Source organism: Salmo salar, chromosome ssa25 (assembly GCF_905237065.1).
Source record: "Salmo salar chromosome ssa25, Ssal_v3.1, whole genome shotgun sequence".
Lineage (NCBI taxonomy): Eukaryota > Metazoa > Chordata > Actinopteri > Salmoniformes > Salmonidae > Salmo > Salmo salar.
Window position 1 is genome coordinate 14371029 of NC_059466.1, and position 22267 is coordinate 14393295.

A 22267-nucleotide genomic window follows, 5' to 3' on the forward strand; every position below is an offset into this window, starting at 1 on the left:
ACTGATATAGAAGAAGCTCAATTGGTACTTCTGACCAAGAACTAGTTTCCCCTTGTGTTTAATGGTTCCGGGCTCTGATTGAAGGTGTTTTAGCTTCCTTATAATCTCATTTCAACATCCTTTTTCAATACAGTTTGTTGTGTGACTTATCACAAATGTCCTCAGTCAAAATGGTGTGTTACTGATGTAAATGTGTCCTCTTTGACAAAGGATGTTGATGAGGAGATTGAGGCTGAGTACAACATCCTGAGGACCTTGTCCAACCACCCCAACGTGGTCAAGTTCTACGGCATGTTCTACAAGTCAGACGACCTCTCAGGCGGACAGCTCTGGTTGGTTCTAGAGGTGAGATCCCCTGGGTTATTCTGTCTCGCTTTTAAAGTAAGACTTCGCCCAGCTTTACAGTCCTGTCAAATACTGTATATCTATAACATCTCTACGTCTTCAGCACTACACACATGGAGTTAATCATCAAAGCGCTCATACTGTATGACTTTGTCACGGGAGGAAATATAACCCAGTGGTGTTTGCATGTCAAACATTACAGTCTGCTTGTGCTCAATATAAGTAGCTGCACTTTATCTCTCTCCTGTGTTACATCTCCTCCACTACGATCACGTAGTCTTACAGCTGTTGTCTGTTTGAGAAGTAGAAGGATCATAAACAGTAGATTTGCTTTATATCACGGTAGTGAAATCCATCGCAGAGCTGAGAGGAGGTCACCCTCCTACACTGGGGAAAATCGCATGTTTTAAAAGCTCTGGAAGAAAGAGTCGTGACACCAGTCTAGTTGTATGTGCGGGAGGGATGGCTCTTGTGTAATGAATCATAATCTAGTGTAGTGAGTAATGGAGGAACCACTGTTCTCCCTCTCTCTCTCTGTCTATCTCTCGCTCTGTCTGTCTGTCTCTCTCTCTCTCTCTCTCTCTCTCTCTCTCTCTCTCTCTCTCTCTCACACACACACAGCTGTGCAACGGGGGCTCAGTCACCGATCTCATCAAAGGCCTGCTCATGCGGGGCCAACGACTGCTGGAGCCCGTTATCGCATACATCTTATACGGCGCCCTCTTGGTGAGATGGCCAACTGCAAAATGCCTAATGACAGAAGGGGGTGGCATCCATACACAGTGGGCAGGGGATTGACTCAGGTGGTGGCGGGGTGTGGGAGTAATAGATTTCCATCCCTTTAAACAGCAGGGGGAGCTCTTTGATATGCATGGCAGTAGACAGCTTTATTTGAAACACATTCAAATTGTACTAATCACAAACCGTTGATAATGGGGTTACTGACGCTTATTAAGCCCCCCTTTGCTTTCCTCCTCACGCCTGCCAGGGTCTCCAGCATTTACACAACAACCGGATTATCCATCGTGACGTCAAAGGAAACAACATCCTTCTGACCACTGAGGGAGGGGTCAAACTTGTTGACTTTGGTAATGGCTTTTGTTTTCCTGTTGTGGGTGCACTTTGGCTAATTGATGGCTTGTAGAAAAGAGATACATGCATATTACAGGGAGGCTCTGGGAAGTTGTTTGTTGGCTCTGTTTCTTCTGTCTGGGTCTTCATTTAACAGATGACCTATCATTAATAGTTGAAAGTTGATCCATGTTTTTTTTGTCCACAAAAAAAGCCTGTGATGTTATTGGTAAAGAGTATAAGATGAATACAAGCATGTGGAGATCAATGCTTCGTTGCAGTCCACATCTTGCTTCCCCCCTACCCTATGTAACATCTTGGTATTTCATGGACCATAGCTTAACCTAAGGCTATTATTGCTAATTTAAATTGCATTATTTGATCCTTTGCATATAAAAAGAAAGCTGTTCTAGCAAATGACTCTGAGTTGCCCCGGGCATGTTTATGTCCTTGTGTGTTGGGAATGAAGTGGACTCCTGCTGATAAAAATCTGTCCCACTTAATTTGAAATTATTATTGCCAATTTATGTTGGTATGGCAGGTTGCCCCACCAAATGATATGCCATATTGCTATTGATTGATTCACACACACTTTCCCTCTGTAATTCACAATCATCTAATATGCACATAACAGCGTATTAAACAACTGTGAATATGTAATTATAACAGGTTGTAATGTGGTATAACACAAACAGTCTTATTTTGCACCAAACACTGATGCGCTGAGAATGAGGTGATTTATTAATTAGTTTGAATTCTATCCAGGTGTCTCTGCTCAGCTGACGAGTGCACGTTTGAGAAGAAACACATCCGTTGGCACTCCCTTTTGGATGGCACCTGAGGTTAGCCTTTTTTTTTTTTTTTACATGCCCAACTAAACCACTTTGCTTGCAATTACATGAGAACACTAAGCGCCAAAATGTCCTACATGATGACACCATTGAGTTGCGTTAGATGTGCTATGTGGACTGTAGAGCGAGACAGACGAGTGACTATGTACTCTGCTGAGGCTGTTCAATATGTAACACCCCCTTGTCATTGTGCATTCCCCTCCACGCGCCCTGCTCTTGAGGTCGCCCCAAGGTTAATAGCTGGGAGTCTGCTGCCCCAGCTTACTGTTTGGCAGAAATGAGGCATGATGATTGGGCTGGTAGGAGGGGTCCTCAGGGGCAATTAGAATAAAGGAGGCTGTTCATTTTGGTCTCAGTAATGATTTTTGACGGTGAGAGAAGGGAGGTTCAATACTAGTTGCAACGCACCTTATCTGATGAACGAATTTAACTGTGCCCTTTTTAAATCAACATTACAATATGTTTTTCGAACACAGGCAATTATAAAATGACTTGATCGTCTTCTGCATTGTTGTCCAAAGCTCATCGGATTTCAGCTCCACAAAATGAACGACTTTTAAGTGGCCATAATGAAGTCAGTACCTCGCTGTTGAAAAGACATTATCGTCATATCATCATGGGCAGTAAGAAACATGGCAGCAACTTGCATGAGAAGTGTCCACCTGCTTGTGTCACGCTTGTCCTGCCTGTGTTGTCCCAGGTCATCGCCTGTGAGCAGCAGTATGACTCCACGTATGACGCCCGCTGTGACGTGTGGTCACTGGGCATCACAGCCATAGAGCTGGCTGATGGAGACCCCCCGTTGTCCGAGATGCACCCCGTCAAAGCCCTCTTCAAGATCCCACGGTAAGGCACTAGAGGGCTCCCTCTGCACACGGCTGGCTGGGGCAGACCAGACACGCAGCAGCAGTCGCGCTCTCATAAGAAGCTTTTGATTTTGGCTGGAGGACAATGGTAGACTGAATTTAAGAGTGGATCGTCACAGAGCCCTTTCTCTGAAAAATTATGAAATGCCAAATGTGTCATGAAATTGTAAAGATTCTTAATGTAATTTTGTGTGGTCATGAAATGCAGGATAGACCTGGTATAAATGAATTAAATCAGGAAAAAAATTAGCGTTCTACAATCCGTGTTTCCAAGCTACAAGGCTAGATTGAAAACTCAACTGAAAATTGCAGAATGATAAACTGATCAGAACTGATCAAGAGTTAATGGAACAACATTTGGCCTTAGCCTTAAATATGTTATTTAATCTAAAAACTCTCCTCTGATGTGTTCACAATTTCTGATGAATGATTATTTAAAAACCTCTGATGGTACAAGTGGCTGACCTTTTACTATTGGCACAATCATGCAATTATCTCTCAGTTTGGTGAGGATGTGCCCTTCTGATTGCAATTTGCATTGGTGATTAGCTCCATTCACATTGAGATGAGGCTGTCAGCAGCCACCCATCACAGTGTTATCTCCACCCCACCAAACCTGATGAGAAACAAGCATGCGTCGTGTCGCAGTAGTGGTTATGGGAGCCACAGCAGCGGTTTATCACACCAAACTCGAGTGAAAGGTAAAACAGGTCACAGCAATTACAGGCTCAGAGGAAGCTGTCCTGGTCAAACGAACGCTCCCGAAGCACAGAGCCTGGAATAACACTCGACTGGGTCTGTGGGGAAGCATGCGTTCAGTCATCGGATTTGATAGGATGGAACCTTTTCAGTGGGATGTACACCTAAATTCTGTGTTGTGCTGAGTTGGTGATTGGCCTGTTTTGGTAGAAGGATGAAAACAGCAGACAGCATCTAAAGTAGACGCAGCTATTGATACAGTACCAGAGCAGATGTTGCATTCTGTGTGAATGATTTGAATTGCCCTTAGATAACATTCACTAGAGGTCATGATAAAAATTCCCATTTTTCTTTATCACCTTTTAATGAAATAATTTGACTTTGTGAGAGATTTGGAATATGAATAGAGTTAGACACGTGCAGCAGTCTACCGTTGTTAAGACTGGGGTTTCTTTTTCAAAATTAAAATAGATATTTGGCCCTGGCCCATAAATCTTTTGAATTGGGACCTTTGGCTGGGCGGCGCCAGGATAAATCACAGTGCGGGCACACTGAACCGTGAAATGATTCTGTTAACATGTCATCTGTCTCAAATATATTTTCCCATCAATGCAACAAGGCAGTCAAACTTATAAGGGAAGGTTGTCTGTCAGTGTCTGTCTGTCTGTGCGTTCTATTTGAAACAGAGGACATGTGTTACAAAATGGTGTATCTGTGTGTTACACTTTTATTCTGCACTTTTGAGCACAGAAATGATAGTGATACACAATATGTTGCTTTAATGATTGTAATGAGGTAGATTTAATGATTGTATTGAGGTAGATTTAATGATTGTAATGAGGCAGAGTTAATGATTGTAATGAGGTAGATTTAATTATTGTAGTGAGGTAGATTTAATGATTGTAATGTGGTAGATTTAATGATTGTAAAGCGGTAGATTTAATTATTGTAAAATTAGGTTGATTTAATGATTGTAAAATTAGGTCGATTTAATGACTGTAATGAGGTAGATTTAATGATGGTAATGAGGTGGATTTAATTATTGTAAAATTAGGTGGATTTAATGATTGTAATGAGGTAGTTATAATGATTGTAATGAGGTCGATTTGACGCAACGCGGAGTGCCTGGACACAGCCCTTAGCCGTGGTATATTGGCCATATATCCCACAAACCCCCAAGGTGCCTTATTGCTTTGATAAACCGGTTACCAACGTAATTAGAGCAGTAAAAATAAATGTTTTGTCATACCCGTGGTATAAAATAAAGCCAATCAGCATTCAGGGCTCGAACCATCCAGTTTATAATTCCTTATGACATAAGATTGTATGTCTTTGCACACATTCCTGTATTTCCACCTCACAATCCACTCAATGGCACAGTGTATTTATTAATCTGCTGTGTAAATCCCAAGATTATTCCTATGAGTAGGACATTACCATGACAAACATGGTCTATATTGGGTATAAGCATTATGAAAAACACAACGGATGTTTTTATGAAATATGGCAGTAACTGCATATTCAGTGTCACCATCTAAATTTAGTTGATGCTTCTGTCTGGCTTCACCTACAGTTGAAGTCGGAAGTTTACATACACTTAGGTTGGACTCATTAAAACTCGTTTTTCAACCACTCCACAAATTTCTTGTTAACAAACTATAGTTTTGGCAAGTCGGTTAGGACATCTACTTTGTGCATGACACAAGTCATTTTTCCAACAATTGTTTACAGACAGATTATTTCACTATATCACAATTCCAGTGGGTCAGAAGTTTACATTCACAAAGTTGACTGTGCCTTTAAACAGCTTGGAAAATTCCAGAAAATTATGCCATGGCTTTAGAAGCTTCTGATAGGCTAATTGACATAATTTGAGTCAATTGGAGGTGTACCTGTGGATGTATTTCAAGGCCTACCTTCAAACTCAGTGCCTCTTTGCTTGACATCATGGGAAAATCAAAAGAAATCAGCCAAGACCTCAGAAAAATAATTGTAGACCTCCACAAGTCTGGTTCATCCTTGGGAGCAATTTCCAAAAGCCTGAAGGTACCGCGTTCATCTGTACAAACAATAGTACGCAAGTATAAAAACCATGGGACCACGCAGCCGTCATACCTCTCAGGAAGGAGACGCGTTCTGTCTCCTAGAGATGAACGTAATTTTGTGCGAAAAGTGCAAATCAATCCCAGAACAACAGCATAGGACCTTGTGAAGATGTTGGAGGAAACCGGTACAAAAGTATCTATATCCACAGTAAAACGAGTCCTATATCAACATAACCTGAAAGGCCACTCAGCAAGGAAGAAGCCACTGCTCCAAAACCGCCATAAAAAAGCCAAACTATGGTTTGCAACTGCACTTGGGGACAAAGATCTTTTTGGAGAAGTGTCCTCTGGTCTGATGAAACAAAAATAGAACTGTTTGGCCATAATGACCATCGTTATGGTTGGACGAAAAAGGGGAAGGCTTGCAAGCCGAAGAACATCCATCCCAACCGCAAAGCACGGGGGTGGCAGCATCATGTTGTGGGGGTGCTTTGCTGCAGAAGGGACTTGTGCACTTCACAAAATAGATGGCATCATGAGGAGAGGAAAATTATGTGGATATATTGAAGCAACATCACAAGACATCTGTCAGGAAGTTAAAGCTTGGTCACAAATGGGTCTTCCAAATGGACAATGACCCCATGCATACTTCCAAAGTTGTGGCAAAATGGCTTAAGGACAACAAAGTCAAGGTATTGGAGTGGCCATCACAAAGCCCTGACCTCAATCTTATAGAAAATTAGTGGGCAGAACTGAAAAGGCGTGTGCGAGCAAGGAGGCCTACAAACGTCACTCAGTTACACCAGCTCTGTCAGGAGGAATGGGCCAAAATTCCCCCAAGTTATTGTGGGAAGCTTGTGGAAGGCTACCCGAAACGTTTGACCCAAGTTAAGCAATTTAAAGGCAATGGTACCAAATACCTATTGAGTGTATGTAAACTTCTGACCCCCTGGAATGTGATGAAAGAAATAAAAGCTGAAATAAATTATTCTCTCTACTATTATTCTGACATTTCACATTCTTAAAATAAAGTGGTGATCCTAACTTACCCAAACCAGGGAATTTTTACTAGGATTAAATGTCAGGAATTGTAAAAAACTGAGTTTAAATGTATTTGGCTAAGGTGTATGTAAACTTCCGACTTCAACTGTATATCCTTCTGTGATGTAGCTGGCAGTATGTGAACCCTGGGTTGAGATCTGAGAGGGTTCTGGTTGTTTTGGCTGGCCCAGGACTATGCCCCTCGCTGTACTACATTATCTCCTCCATGTCATACAGCAGATGGAGTGGCCTTAGGGTGTGGACTCACTGTGTAGATAAAACAAGAGCACCATTAACGTAGCCAGGCCTCTAGGGCCATTGACACTGGGGCTGAACACAGGCAGGACTACTGCAAGCCATGTGATAGAGCTTTAGATTTGTGGTGGGAACTTGCACAGATGGTATCCCTTTCACAGCGACCAGTGTGAAGTGATGAGAGGAGTTCAGATCGCTGTCAGGGAAGCTGCTCTGCTCCTCCACTCCATTCATACCTGCTGCTTGCTCTTTTCCGCAGATAGCATCGCATTGAAAGAATTGTATTGATTCCAACACCATTGTAAATCACTATTAACAGTAAAGTAAGGCCGGCCCGGGATCCAATCTGTTGTAGATAGACCTCCAAGAGCCAATCAGAGATCCTCTTCTACGGAAAACAGATTATATGCCCTACAGCATATCATGATGAGACGATTGGATGTGATTTTGCCTGCTTTATAGTATGTCACATACGTGGGGCCCATGGTTATCATGAATGTGGGTAATGGAGCATGTAAAAGGGTAAAGCTGTAAAACGGTTAACTGCAGAATTAATTACGGAAACTTGAGACGATGCTCTCAGATATTCAATATGTGGAAAGGTTAATTGCTTGAGCCAATATTCTCCATGCTGTATTTGCCAAACCCAGAGCAAAGTCCTGTGTAAAGGCATAGGGAGATGTGTATGTAAAAAGCCGGTGAAGGTTAAAGGTAATTGGCAAAGAAGTCCAATGCTGTGTTTATTCGCCCAGATCCCAGTGGATATTAGCAAAATACAGTGAACTCCAAAAGTATTGGGACAGTAAAAAATGTTTTGTTGTTTTGGCTCTGTAGTTTGGATTTGAAATTTTACAATGACTATGAGGTTAAAGTGCGGACTGTCAGCTTTCATTTGATGGTATTTTCATCCATATTTCATGAACCGTTTAGAGATTACAGCACTTACAGCATACAACAAAAAATCTGTCACTGTCCCAATACTTTTGGAGCTCACTGTATGTAACTGGGCTTGTATCTGTCTGAAGGGAGACGTGAAGTGAGGAAGATAATGGGAGTAAATGATGGGTTGTCAGAGCCAACAAAGGCTAATGAAATCATAGGGCAACCAGTGTTATGGCAAGAAGCAATATCCCAGCCAAAAGCCACAGGTAATGGAAAGGTTGCAGAGCAGAACAGTCAAGACTGAAAGACATTGCTACCATTTAACTGTTTTGTTTTACCAATACTGTTCATCCATTTTGGGTCAGATTTAGAAATTGACACCTGGCCATCAGCAGCACAGTACGCAGGCCTTGGTTCAATGTTAAATGTAAACTTAAGTCTTAGCAGAATGTAAAGTGTGATTCTTGTATTGTAATCTTGACATTCAGCCTTGGTAACATTTTGTAGATTTTTATGCACATGAAAGGCTGGGGTTAGGGTTAGGGTTGGGGTTAAGATTTATGCTTACTTTTCTATAAACTGTAAGTCTTGGAGATACGTTCATTTCAAAGTAAACTCACACAGCTTTTGGCACGTACTTTTCACAACAATTGTTTGGCATTTTGTATGTGGAAGATTACTATTGGCTACATGTCAACTGGTCAATCCATCATAGTCTCTAAAGCCTTGTTCACATTGGCAGTTTGAAGTGACTTAAATCCTATTTTTTTGCATATCCGATTCGAATCTGTTCTTTTTCCTGCAGGAAAAAGTTGTATCATCTTATCCTTTGAGGCTTTAAAAGTGTTCTTACACAATGATTCTGAACATTCAAAGAAACTGGGAAATGTCCATGGCAGGCATTGTTGTTACGTTAGCTTGCTACATAACCTCTTGAGTGATAGGAAGCATGAGCACCACCACCAATCAGCCTGCACCACTGCTCACACACCCGTCATTACTATGACAACTAGCATAGCCATGTCACTGCTGTCTGAACACACACAAATCCGTTTTGGTCACGTCACTTGTAACTTGCTGTTTGGACAGTCAATAATCCAAAACAGATTTGAAAAACAAAACTGATTTGAGCATTAAGGCCTGCAGTGTGAACAAGGCTTTAGAATATTGCTGGATACTGTTTGTATCTCTCTCTGTGGGACTTTTTATGACAAACGATCAGTGGTCGTTTATCAAATGTCTTGTAATGATTTAGAGTCACGCTATGGCTTATAAACGAATGTAGTTACTTCGCAACGATTATTTTTCAACATTGTGTGGTCATTTGTTCTGGAAACTCCTCACTGGTTGTTCTGAGAAATGTAGCAGTAATAGAACACAGACTGGGAAGGTTTCTGACCTAGTTATGTTATTTTTCTTCTCAAATAATATTGGATTGTTTGTGATTATCCAACAGCTATCTTAGAGAAAATGTATTGTACTGACTACTTGTTTTCCCTCGTTCAATATCCTATTGTTTTTAACATAATCTAATACACATCTGCCGTTTCGACCTCTGAGGTGATAGGATATTGGGGGTGTGACATTGGTTGTGTTTAGAATGCCTCTGTCTGTCTGTTATGCGGTTGTTCCATGCAGGCACACTGATGTACCCTCACAGTCTATCCTGTAGAGAAAAATGTTGCAGCACTTTTCCGTGTTCATTCATGTGTGCTCAACAGAACTGCCGGTGCTCTCTGATGATAGATGAGCTGGAATTTGAGCGGTGGGCCCACAGAAGAAGTCTTTCTTGTGTTTCCCGTAGTGCTGCTCTTTAGGCCCTCAAAGTTCAAACACTGCCAGATAGGGTCAGCTCCAAGCGATTTACATTTTGTAAATCTGTTCCCCAGTATTCCCACACATAATAGAGAGACAATTGATTGTATACAAATATAAGCAATGTTTGAAATGATTGTGTTTTAGTCAAATATTATATCTGTTTGGGCTTCTTGCGATGAATTTGTAGTCTACAAATTATTTGTATTCATGTTCCGGCCCCCCAAACATCCGCTCAAGACAAAATCAGCCTGTGGCTGAATCTAGTTGATTATCCCAGCTATGCTCTACAACTATATCTACTGTATGACATTGGCTGTCAGGATTCATGGAAATGATCTGACTGTTTTTTATATCTTTTAGGAAAATGGGAAGAATTATGAGCTCTGCATGCAAAGTATCATATTCACGAGCATGCTTTTTTGTCTTTTTCCTGAGCTTAGTAGCAGACTTAGGGCTTCAAAAGTGGAGCTGAGAACCACTGATTTTGACTCAATCCACTTTGACACACGTTTGACAGCACAAGGAGTGCCCCGACCTAAATTTAAATAAGCCAATTGTGTTTACAAAATGAGTCAGTGCTCCCATATATACTGGAAAGAAAAATGCCTGATTTTGTAAGAGGGTACTTGACAGTGTTATCACCAATGTACTGGTGTATTGACTTTGTAATATATAAGCAGCGCAGTGGTACAACATCAAGGCAAGAGCATTGCTGCAGGCTCATATTATATTTTGCATTGAAGCAGTCCATTACTAGGCTTTGATCTGCACTTCAGAAAGGACTGTCTGTCTGACTCTGAGTCTCTATCACAGACGTGCGTGACTTAGTGCTGGGAATAATGACACATTTCCTCATTTAATGGACTCCCATATATGTGTAGCATAAAGCTTTGTTATTGACAATGTTTTCTTATCATATAAATTAGAACCATTTGTTCTTGGTTGTTTTTGCATGCCTTAGATGTACAAAGCTGGCTCTGTTTTAGAAATGAGTTGATGATACTTTGAAAATTAAGTTTGAAAGCTTAAGTGTACAAAAGCACCCTATCCAAAATTACAGTATGAGCAAAATCATAACTTTAATCACCATCTTCCCCATTACATTATTTCTTTATTTTCTTTGATGAGCATGTTTTGAACTTGAAGAATGGTAACGCCCTGTTGTTGAGCCTTGGTACTGCCCTGGCTCCGTCCCGATATCATCCACTGAACTAGTCTTGAGGTGCTTGCCTCGTTATAGATGGTTTCTTTAAATGCTGCTGACAGAGGTATTACTGGCTCCCATAACTGTGGCTCCTGCTGGCAGATGCTTCCTGTCAGACAGTTGAGGAGCTGTTATCATTTGTCACTGATTATACTCAGCACTCAGATTATACCCTACCATTCTGACGCTCCAGTCTCATGAGAACTATCGTGTTTAGGCCGACAACAACAACACCATCAGTAACTTAAACATTTCAGTTCAATGTAAAAAATGTTTTAAAAAAAAATGCATATCCAGGAATGATGATTTTTGTGTTGTGTGTTCGTTTCAGAAACCCTTCCCCTACGTTACGCAATCCAGAGGAGTGGTGCAGAAGCTTCAGTCACTTCATTGCCCAGTGAGTATCCTACTCTTTCTATGACAATGAAGTTGCTTCCTGCTGAAATGAATGTGTTCCTCTACACTTAATTACACAGTAATGAAGTTGTTGGGTCTAGTCCAGTGGGATAATGTAGCTATACATGTTTATTTGTGTTTATTTAGTCTTTGAAGTGATTGCACCCAACTGACTCTAATGCAGTTGGTTAATGGTGATGACAACAAAATATATTCATTGTTACTTTTTAAACAACACAAGCCTATTTGAATGGGTTTCAATGGCGAGACCTAAATCTTTTCCCATTTGGCCAAGGGGGCAGAATGCACTGGTTACGCATTTGGTTCTGGGCGTCCTTTGATCACTGGAAATGGAAAGGACTAGAAATTGATCTTTTTTTTAAGATAGATTGTATCAACCCTTTTCTCTTCCTCTCATTTCCTCGGTTTTCATTTGCGTAAATCTGTCACAGGAAAAAACTCATTCTACTGACTTATCAGTTATATCTTTAGGACAAGATAAGTAATCAGTCCCTCCAGTGTGGAAAACAAATCATGTCAACATTGGCCCATAATAGTCTCGCTGAATATACAACCTTAATATCTAGCATGCAGTGCAAGTAAATGAGAGAGAAAAAATCTATTTCTTCTGGGTTTATTTGTGGGGGGGGGATTTTGGGTTATTATTAGTGGTGGAATAGATTGAAAGGCAGTGGTTATTAATTCATTATTAATAATTGAAACATCAAACAGTACAGCTGTGAGCCCATAACCATTTGGGGTAATAGACTCATTTATTTGTGTTAGTCATGCGTTTATCATAGCACCAGGTCTGTCAGAGATGGATTAGAAGCTGTAGCTGAGTCCAATGTAGAGTTGTATGACCTGTACACTACTTTGTTATAATATTGTTAAAGCTTTGCTTGGAATGGATCCCCTGTCATAAGGCCTATCATACAGGCCTTTTTGTTTCATAATGCATGTAGGAAAGCACTGCTTTAAGATGTACCTTTGTGTGGCTTGTTATTTAATAATTTGGTGAAGCTGGAGAGCTGAGGAGATGGTTCAAGGCCCACATGAACAGTAACAACTAGTTGGTGCTGTTGTGTTATAGGTACCCTAAAGAAGCTGATTTCTCATTTACAGTGCATTCAGAAAGTATTCATACCCCTTGACTTATTCCACATTTTGTGGTGTTACAGCCTGAATCCAAAATGTATCAAGTATATTTTTTCTCTCACCCAACTCTCATCCATAATGACAAAGTGAAAACGTGTTTTATAAATGTTTGCAAATGTTTTAAAAATGAAATAGAGATATCAAATTTACATAAGTATTCACACCCCTGAGTCAATACTTTGTAGAAACATATTTGGCAGCGATTACAGCTGTGAGTCATTCTGGGTAAGTCTCTAAGAGCTTTCCACACCAGGATTGTGCAACAATTTCCCATTATTCTTTTAAAAATTCTTCAAGCGCTGTCAAATTGGTTGTTGATCATTGCTAGACAACCATTTTCAAGTCTTACCATAGATTTTCAAGTACATTTAAATAAAAACTGTAACTTGGCCACTCAGGAACATTCACTGTCTTCTTGGTAAGAAACTCCAGTGTAGATTTGGCCTTTTGTTTTAAGTTATTGTCCTGCTGAAAGTTGAATTCATCTCCGAGTGTCTAGTAAAAAGCTTTTCCTCTAGGATTTTGCCTGTACTTAGCACTATTCCATTAGCGATGACAAGCAAACCGAGAACATGATGCAGCAACCACTATGCTTGCAAATATGGAGACTGGTACTTAGTAATGTGTTGTATTGGATTTTCCCCAAACATAACACTTTGTATTCAGTGAATTGCTTAGGCAATTTTTTTTACAGTATTTCTTTAGTGCCTTGTTGCAAACAGGATGCATATATTTAAATATTTTTTTTCTGTACAGGCTTACTTCTTTTCACTCTGTCTAATTTATATTAGTATTGTGGGGTAACTGCAATGTTGTTGATCCATCCTCTGTTTTCTCCTATCACAGCCATTAAACTCTGTAACTGTTTTAAAGTCACCATTGGCCTCATGGAGAAATCCCTGAGCGGTTTCCTTCCTCTCCAACAACTGAGTGTAATTAATAACTTCACCATGCTCAAAGGGATTTTTTTTTTACCCCTCCATAGGTGCCCTTTGTGAGGCATTAGAAAACCTCCCTGGTCTTTGTGGTTGAATTTGTGTTTGAAATTCACTGCTCAACTGAGGGACCTTAGAGATAATTGTATTATCAGAGATGGGGTACAGAGATGAGGTAGTCATTCAAAAATCCATGCAAATTATTATGTGACTTGTCAAGCATATTTTTACTTCTGAACTTATTTAGGCAAGCCATAACAAAGGGTTTGAGACATTTCAGCTTTTCATTTTAAATTCATTTGTACTTTTGACTTTAATTTGACAAAAGCTGGATCCCTTCTAGCCATGACCTAAGAGAGGGTTGAGAAAGAGGCTTGAAGTGCTGGGCATCTTGTTATGACATGGATTATCTGAATTAGCTATGTCCACATAATTATACCTACGATGAGCGGTTTCTATGGAGGAACTTTGAATGTCCTTTGAGCTAGTTAGCTAACAAGCTTGAGCTAGCTTGCTAACACTCTTGTGTGTGCAGAGCAGCACCAGAATTGAAAACACCTCTTACCTTTTTGTAGTTAATAAATCCAACATGAAACTTAATAACTAGGACTATAGTATTCTTAAGGGATAGCCCGCTTTATTTCAATTTTCGCCTAAAATGACATACCAAATCTAACTGCCTGTATCTCAGGCCCTGAAGCAAGGATATGCATATTCTTGGTACCATTTGAAAGGAAACACTTTGAAGTTTGTGGAAATGGGAATGTAGGAGAATATAATACTTTAGATCTGGTAGAAGAAAATACAAAAACGACAGTTTTTTTTCTTACACCATCTTTGAAATGCAAGAGAAAGGTCCCAGTTCTAGCCATCACTCTGGTTGTAATTCCGATGGTGTCCACAAGATGGCAGCAATGTATGTGCAAAGTTTCAGATTTATAACTTGAAGTATGAGCGAATTACATGACATTTAGTGTGAAGTCACCCAGGTACATTTGGGCAAATCGTGAAGGAGACATTTGCATTCATATTACATTTTTTCTGCAAGAATATCGTCAAATCTGTATACTTAGACTTTGATTTAGCTTTTCCAGTATTAGTAGCCATATTATAAGTTCAACATTTGCAAAACAACCAGTTTTCATAACTGAATATTCTTATAATTTTTGTCCAAAAGGAAAAGGCATGCTGTCGAACAAGGTTAGTAGCTACATTTTACGACTGATACAGGGTTTCCGGATACTCCCGTAAAGCCTAGCTCATTGGCTATCTAGCTAGCTTCGTTTGACCCCGATTGGTGCTTATTTGACAAAGTTAAAGTTGTTCAAGTGAAGACCACCCACGTCATCGGCGTGCCATGAAGGCGTTGCTCTCTGACCAAATATGGTGTCCTAATGATATAGTGAAGTCTGGTTACATTCTAGGATCTCTGAGGAATACATATGAACGTGATTTGTCTGGTTGTAACAACGTTTAGGGTTAGATTTTCACAGATTCCTTTCTTTGCAAATTCAACGAGTGGAAATACAAAATTGATTGTGCATGCTATATGGACCTTTTTAGGATATGAATAAGGATTTTATCTAACAAAACGACACTTCATGTTATCTCTGGGACCCTTTGGATGATAAATCAGAGCAAAATTTCAGAATGTAAGTACACATTTCACCTTCAGAGGTGAATTTATCAAACCTATCGCGGTGAAAAAAGTGTTTTGTTGTTAGGAGCTCTCCTCAAACAATAGCATGGCATTTTTTTGCAGTAAAAACTACTGTAAATTGAACAGTGCAGTTATATTGACAAGAATTTAAGCTTTCAGACGATATAAGACACTTATATGTACCGACATTTGTTGTTTCTCTAAAATCTGCGATGGTAACACAAGGCGCTGCATGATTTACAACTGTCCCGTTGACGAGACGCCGATCCCCAAGAAGTATTCTTAACTAGCATTGAAAAAGTGATTCCATTCTTCTCTAATATCTCTCCCTATCTTCTGAATTGTAATGTCAGTACAGTAACCTATTCTTCTGAGGGGGGAGGGGCAGGTAGCCTAAACACAAACACACACTGGCAAAGATTTTCAGCTTGCAGGCAGACACTGGAATACGTTTTTGAGTGACAGAGTGAGGGCTTTGTTGCCTGGAATGTAAAAGAATGTTATTAAAACCGGTTCCCATGCTTTTAAAATAATGTTTCTGTTCCGGAACAGTATGGATCACTTTCTTTATAGATATTTTTTGGTACTTTTTACCCCTTCATCATATCCAATTGGTAGTTACAGTCTTGTCCCATCACTGCAACTCCCGTACAGACTTGGGAGAGGCGAAGGTCGAGAGCCATGCGCCATCTGAAACACGACCCCGCAAAGCCGCACTGCTTCTTGACACACTGCTCGCTTAACCCGGAAAGCCAGCCACACCAATGTGTCAGAGGAAACACCGTACAGCTGGCGACCGAAGTCAGCTGGCATGAGCCCGGGAGCCACAAGGAGTTGCTAGTGCACGGTGGGACAAGGACATCCCAGCCGGCCAAACCCTCCTCTAACCCGAACGACGTTGGGCCAATTGTGCGCCGCCTCATGGGTCTCCCAGTCGCGGCAGGCTGCGACACAGCCTGGGATCGAACCCGGATCTATAGAGAGGCCTTTAGACCACTGCGCCACTCGGGAGGCCTAGTACGGATTACTTTCGTTCCCGTTTCTGTTTCCGTTTCTGTTTCTTGAAAAATGACATAGGTTTTTGGTTCTGTTCCCTGAACAGGTTCCAATCCCTGAACACAACAACATTTTGAAAAAGTCAAGGGGTGTGAATACTTTTTGTTTATTGTAAGGATCCTCATTGTTTTCCTTTTTGCCTTCCTTATTGAGAATGCTGACGTCTTTATTGCTTCTCTTAAAAAACTCAGTTAGAGAACATTCTTAGAGAACACAGCTCATACAACCTTTACTTGATTCGTCCCCAAAAATGTCATGAAACGTCTTATAGCAGGGTTCCCCAACTGATGGTGATTTTGTTTGTCCTCGCCTAGTTTTCTGAGCAAAAAATAAAGAAAGGGGGGTGGGGGACATAAAAGACTGTAAAAACACCAGCAAATCAGCTCCAAGTGATTTACATTTTGGAAATCTGTTCCAGATTGTAAGCAAGGTTTGAAATGATTATGTTTTAGTGAAATATTATATCTGCTTGGGCTTCTTTCCGTCAATTTGCGGTCTGCAAATTATTTGTAATGATTTTCCGGCCCGCTGACCATCCGCTCAAGAAAACATCGGCCCGCAGCTGTATATAGTTGATGATCCCTGTCTTATAGTAATGCATCCTCTTCTATTTGACCATTTTCCATATTCAGATACAATGCATTTTATTAGGTGCTTTTTTAATCTTTCTCTCTCTTTCTCATGAGTATGAGGTAATGGATTGTATGATATCAGATCAGAAATAATCTCCTCAAACAAAGCCCACCAGGCTACAATGTGTGGAGCATGGACAATGTTATCAGGCCTGGCAGGCTGTTTGTGAGGACTCTCCAGCTCTCAGCCAGACCAGTGTGTGTGCGGGTGGGTAGGTAACTACTGTCATTGCTCTCGATAATAAATGCATCACCAGTGTCTGTCCCTGTGCAGCCAAAAGAGCTGCCTTTTATAACAAAGCCTGATGTTTAGCATCCTGGCTGCACAGCTCAGCTAATGGCTGCAGCCTCTGCTTAATGTCCTGACACTAATTAATTCTATGAATGAATTTCTAGAGCATAAAAACTGATAGAAAGAGCAAGCAGAATTTCAGCCTAGATTAGGTAGCAGGAGTCAGATTGGTATTATTCTCTTATCTCTCGCCTGCCTGCATTGTTGTGTTGCAGTACACCAAAACATATTCAGGCATTTAAGTGTTTAGATTAGGTACGGAATGATGGATATTCTGAATGGAAGGGATAGATACAGTGTGATGACTATTGGTAATGTCTTTTCAGAATAATTTTGTTTTGAAAAAACATACATTTCAAATGGAGTGCTAGGCAGCTGGTTTAAATACCCTCACCATTTGAAACGGTATCACACCATGTCCATGGACTACATATTTTACAAATTATTTTACTTATGATATAAAGTTATTTGAACAACAATGTATTGCCTCTGGATTGAAAATATTTCATATTGATTATATCATAATGTAAAGGCAGTACAATAGTGAGATCCCAGCTAACAGAAATTGGTTCTGTGAAAGTTCCCAGAACATTCGTTATGTTGTTGTAAATGTTCTTCTCATAACACAAAAACAGTCCAGTTGTGCTGATGATTATATAATTTTTGTATAAAGTATACCAGAACGTTGCTCTCACATTTAATTGCAGCACTATGTTCTAAAACATTACTGGTACATTGTGTTATTACATTACCTGGAAACCTAATGAGAACGTTTGGTAAATGTTCTGTGGTAGTTGTTACAGATGTTGTGCACAACATTTTAGTGAATGTTAAGAGAACATTCCAAGGATATTTTATTTAAAACATTTTGAGAATGATTTTTTATTTGTATCAAAAACAATGTTTTGGGGATGTTATCATCCTAATGTTAGATAAAACCCTAACTAGAACTTAATGGTAATATTAGCTAATGTTCTGTGAATGTTCCCGGTTTGCTGGGATATGACCACTATGGCAAAAAGTGGGCTCTGAGTAAACACTGCACAAAGCAGATAGGGGCCATCCAGAAACAGACCTGTTTGCACTGGGGGCCATGGTGATGACCAGACCATGTGGTGCTCACAGAGGGGACACATTGGTCAGTCACCTAGACACAGAAGCACTGATGAGAAGCTCCATAGAAGCACCCTACTGAACACCCTCATATCAGAGATAATCCAGAAAAATCCGCTTTGTAAAATGTTCAGGTCATTGTATTAGTGATCAGTGAGTTAGTGATCAGAGGGTTTAAACCCCAAAAAAGGTTGTACTTTTGACTTTTTGATGATGTATTATGATGTTGTAATTGCGTTCTCTCGCTACACAGGTGTCTGATAAAGGATTTTGAGACTCGTCCGTCTGTTACCCACCTCTTGGAACACCCCTTCATTAAGCAGGCCCATGGCAAAGAAATGGCTCTCGGTCAACAGCTGTCCACACTAATCTGCGAGCAACAAGACCTGGGCTGCAAACTCAAGACCAAGTAAGTGTGTCGTCTACTCAGAGAAATGCTAACATTCTCAGTTATAGAATTCTGAAACAATCCCCTCTGCAGATCTCATTGATGTATCTCTCTGAGATGACATCTGTTAAATCTATCAATCAAATGATGTTATGTATCTTTTATTGCTGATTAATTCATCTACATTTGAGAGACAATGCTATGGAGCAAGACAGAGTGAGCTGGATGAAATGCTGAGATGAGATGTGTTTTCTCACCAGTGGGTGGCAGGGTTTCATTTCCTTCAACTGTTGTGTCCGCGCAAACTAGTGTAACAGATACTTTTGGTCACGTAGTGTATGTGGACACCTGCGTCGAACATCTCATTCCAAAATCATGGGCATTAATATGGAGTTGGTCCCCCCTTTGCTGCTATAACAGCCTCCACTCTTCTGGAAAGGCTTTCCACTAGATGTTGGAACATTGCTGCAGGGACCATTCAGCCACAAGAGCATTAGTGAGGTCGGGCACTGATGTTGGGTGGTTAGGCCTGGCTCGAAGTCGGCGTTCCAATTCATCCCATAGGTGTTCGATGGGATTGAGGTCAGGACTCTGTGCAGGCCAGTCAAGTTTTTCCACACCGATCTCGACAAACCAGTTCTGTATGAACCTTGCTGGGTGCATGGGGGCATTGTTATGCTGAAAGGGCATTCCCCAAACTGTTGCCTCAAGTTGGAAGCACGGAATCGTCTAGAATGTCATTGAATGCTGTGTTGTTAAGATTTCCCTTCACTGGTACTAAGGGGCCTAACCCAAACTATGAATAACAGCCCCAGACCATTATTCCTCCTCCACCAAACTTTACAGTTGGCACTATGCATTCAGGCAGGTAGCGTTCTCCTGGCATCCTCCAAACCCAGATTAGTCCGTCGGATTGCTAGATGGTGAAGCGTGATTCATCACTCCAGAGAACGCATTTCCACTGCTCCAGAGTCCAATGGCGGCGAGCTTTACACCACTCCAGCCAACTCTTGGCATTGTGCATGGTGATCTTAGGCTTGTGTGCGGCTGCTTGGCCATGGAAACCCATTTCCTGAAGCACCCGACAAACAGTTATTGTGCCGATGTTGCTTCCAGAGGCAGTTTGTAACTTGGTAGTGAGTGTTGCAACCGAGGACATACGATTTTTACGCGTTGTGCGCTTCAGCACCCAGCAGTTCTGTGAGCTTGTGTGACCTACCACTTCGCGTCTGATCCATTGTTGCTCCTAGACGTTTCCACTTCACAATAGCAGCACTTACAGTTGACCGGGGCAGCTCTAGCAGGGCAGAAATTTGATGAACTGACGTTGAAAGTCACTGAACTCTTCAGTGAGGCCATTCTACTGCCAATATTTGTCTATGGAGATTGCATGGCTGTGTGCTCAATTTTATACACCTGCCATCAATGGGTGTGGCTGAAATATCCAAATCCACTAGTTTGAATGGGTGTCCACATACCTTTGGATATTTAGTGTATGATGTGTAGTCGAAGTTATGAAAATGATGTGATTAAAGAGAAGTTAGGGGAGTGGAACTAATTTGATAGGAGTGATTGTGCTGACTCAAAGTTAGATTAAGAAAAGCTTTTTATCCCAATGGATCTTTTAACAGTGTGACAACGAGGAGCATTTAGGACAGAGCAGTCCTCCACCCATATGATTGAACCAATGAGGGAATAAAACACTTTAGTCTCAGATTGATTTACTTGTGGAAAATGCTAACTGTTCAACCTTGCAGGTCGCATTATCACTGAATTAAGAATTTGGAATGATTTATATCTGGGATGCCATGAGCTTTTATTCAAAAACGGTTGTTTGTGATTGCAAAATGATTCTGTTCACTTTGTTATTTCCCCAATGATCTGTTTGTGGAATACTTTTCCGTGTCCCTAAAGAAAAGCGCTAAGTACACGTGCCATTGAATGAGTCTTGATGCCATGCCATGCCAGGTGTGTGTGTGTGTGTGTGTGTGTGTGTGTGTGTGTGTGTGTGTGTGTGTGTGTGTGTGTGTGTGTGTGTGTGTGTGTGTGTGTGTGTGTGTGTGTGTGTGTGTGTGGTGAGATGGTGATCTTATGTCCCTGTCCACAGTGAAAGTGCATAATGAGATTAGAGGCTTGAAGGAAAATGAGCTGTGCTTTCCCAGTTTTAGTCACTGGTGCCAAAGATCAGCACACGGCACAGACAGGAGACAGGCAGATTTAAGTAGGTGGAATGGTTTACAACATGTATCATGCTTCGAAGCTAGAGAAGGTACAAGCTGAGGGCCTTTACTCTTTTTCAGAAGGGATGTCTCTGGAGAAGAAAGTGTTGAGGATTCCATACTACACAGTGCTCCATTGGCAGTTGTGACATTATGTTTCCCTGTTGAACTTCTGTAGGATTTCTACTCAGAATATTTGTGTTTATTATGGATCCAAGGCAGCAGCTACTCTTCCTAGGGTCCAGCAACATTAAGGCAGTTCTACAATTTTAAAAACATTACAATACATTCATAACAGATCTCACAACACACTAAGTGTGTGCCCTCAGACCCCTACTCCACTACCACATATCTACAACACAAAATCCATGTGTACGTGTGTTATAGTGCGTATGTGTATGCATGTGTCTGTGCCTATGGTGTGATATGTATCTTCTGAAATGGGAAATCATTGTTCACTCGTAGGAGGGATTTACTATTATGTTATTCACTTCATATACACTGAGTGTACAAAACATTAGGAACACCTTCCTAATATTGAGTTGCATCCCCTTTTACCCTCAGAACAGCCTCATTCTTGATACACCCGGGAAACTGTTGAGCGTGAAAAGCCCAGCCGCGTTGCAGTTCTTAACACAAACCGATGCGCCTGGCACCTACTACCATACCCTGTTCAAAGGCACTTCAATCTTTTGTCTTGTCATCCTCTGAATGGCACACATACACAATCCATGTCTCAACTGTCTCAAAGCTTAAAAATACTTATTTAACCCGTCTCCTCCCCTTCATCTACGCTGGTTGAAGTGGATTTAACAAGTGACATCAATAAGGGATCATAACTTTCACCTGGATTCACCTGGTCAGTCTATGTCATGGAAATGTTTTGTACACTCAGTGTATCTATTATTTATTATCATAGAATAGATACACTCTGTGACTGAGATGTTGGTCCATTTCATTGTTCATGTTAGGTTTAGTATCTGAACTTGACTGGAATTTCTGGGTGCAATATTTTAGTGATAACTGTTATTTTAAAGCTTGATGTTTTTGACAAAAGTGCTGATTAATCTATTCGCTTACATGTACACACACACACACACACACACACACACACACACACACACACACACTAACAAACATCACCGCAGTAGGCCCTTGGGGGTTTGCATAATCCCAATGAGGCAGTTGCCTCCGTGCTGACCTCTGACCGGTAGGCCCCATTGTAGAGTGATAGGTCAAACGGCGATGAAGTGCAATCACAGCCTGTGATAATGGTGGAGATCTCCCTGGGGAACACCCTTATGGGCCAACCGGCAACCCATCTAAATGAATGGATTTTAT

The 22267-nt window shown here is 40.9% G+C and overlaps 1 protein-coding gene across 4 annotated transcripts in view; it reads left to right on the plus strand.

Moving 5' to 3' along the window:
- The window catches only part of myo3b (myosin IIIB), a 97883-nt gene that overhangs the window by 8157 nt on the left and 67459 nt on the right, over window positions 1-22267 (plus strand). For all 4 annotated transcript variants that reach the window (XM_014173241.2, XM_045707613.1, XM_014173244.2 and 1 more), the window contains 7 exons: window positions 211-345; window positions 967-1071; window positions 1334-1433; window positions 2182-2258; window positions 2968-3113; window positions 11409-11474; window positions 18573-18728. In XM_014173241.2, the coding sequence (XP_014028716.1) occupies window positions 211-345; window positions 967-1071; window positions 1334-1433; window positions 2182-2258; window positions 2968-3113; window positions 11409-11474; window positions 18573-18728 (785 nt within the window). The remainder of the gene's footprint in view (window positions 1-210; window positions 346-966; window positions 1072-1333; window positions 1434-2181; window positions 2259-2967; window positions 3114-11408; window positions 11475-18572; window positions 18729-22267) is intronic.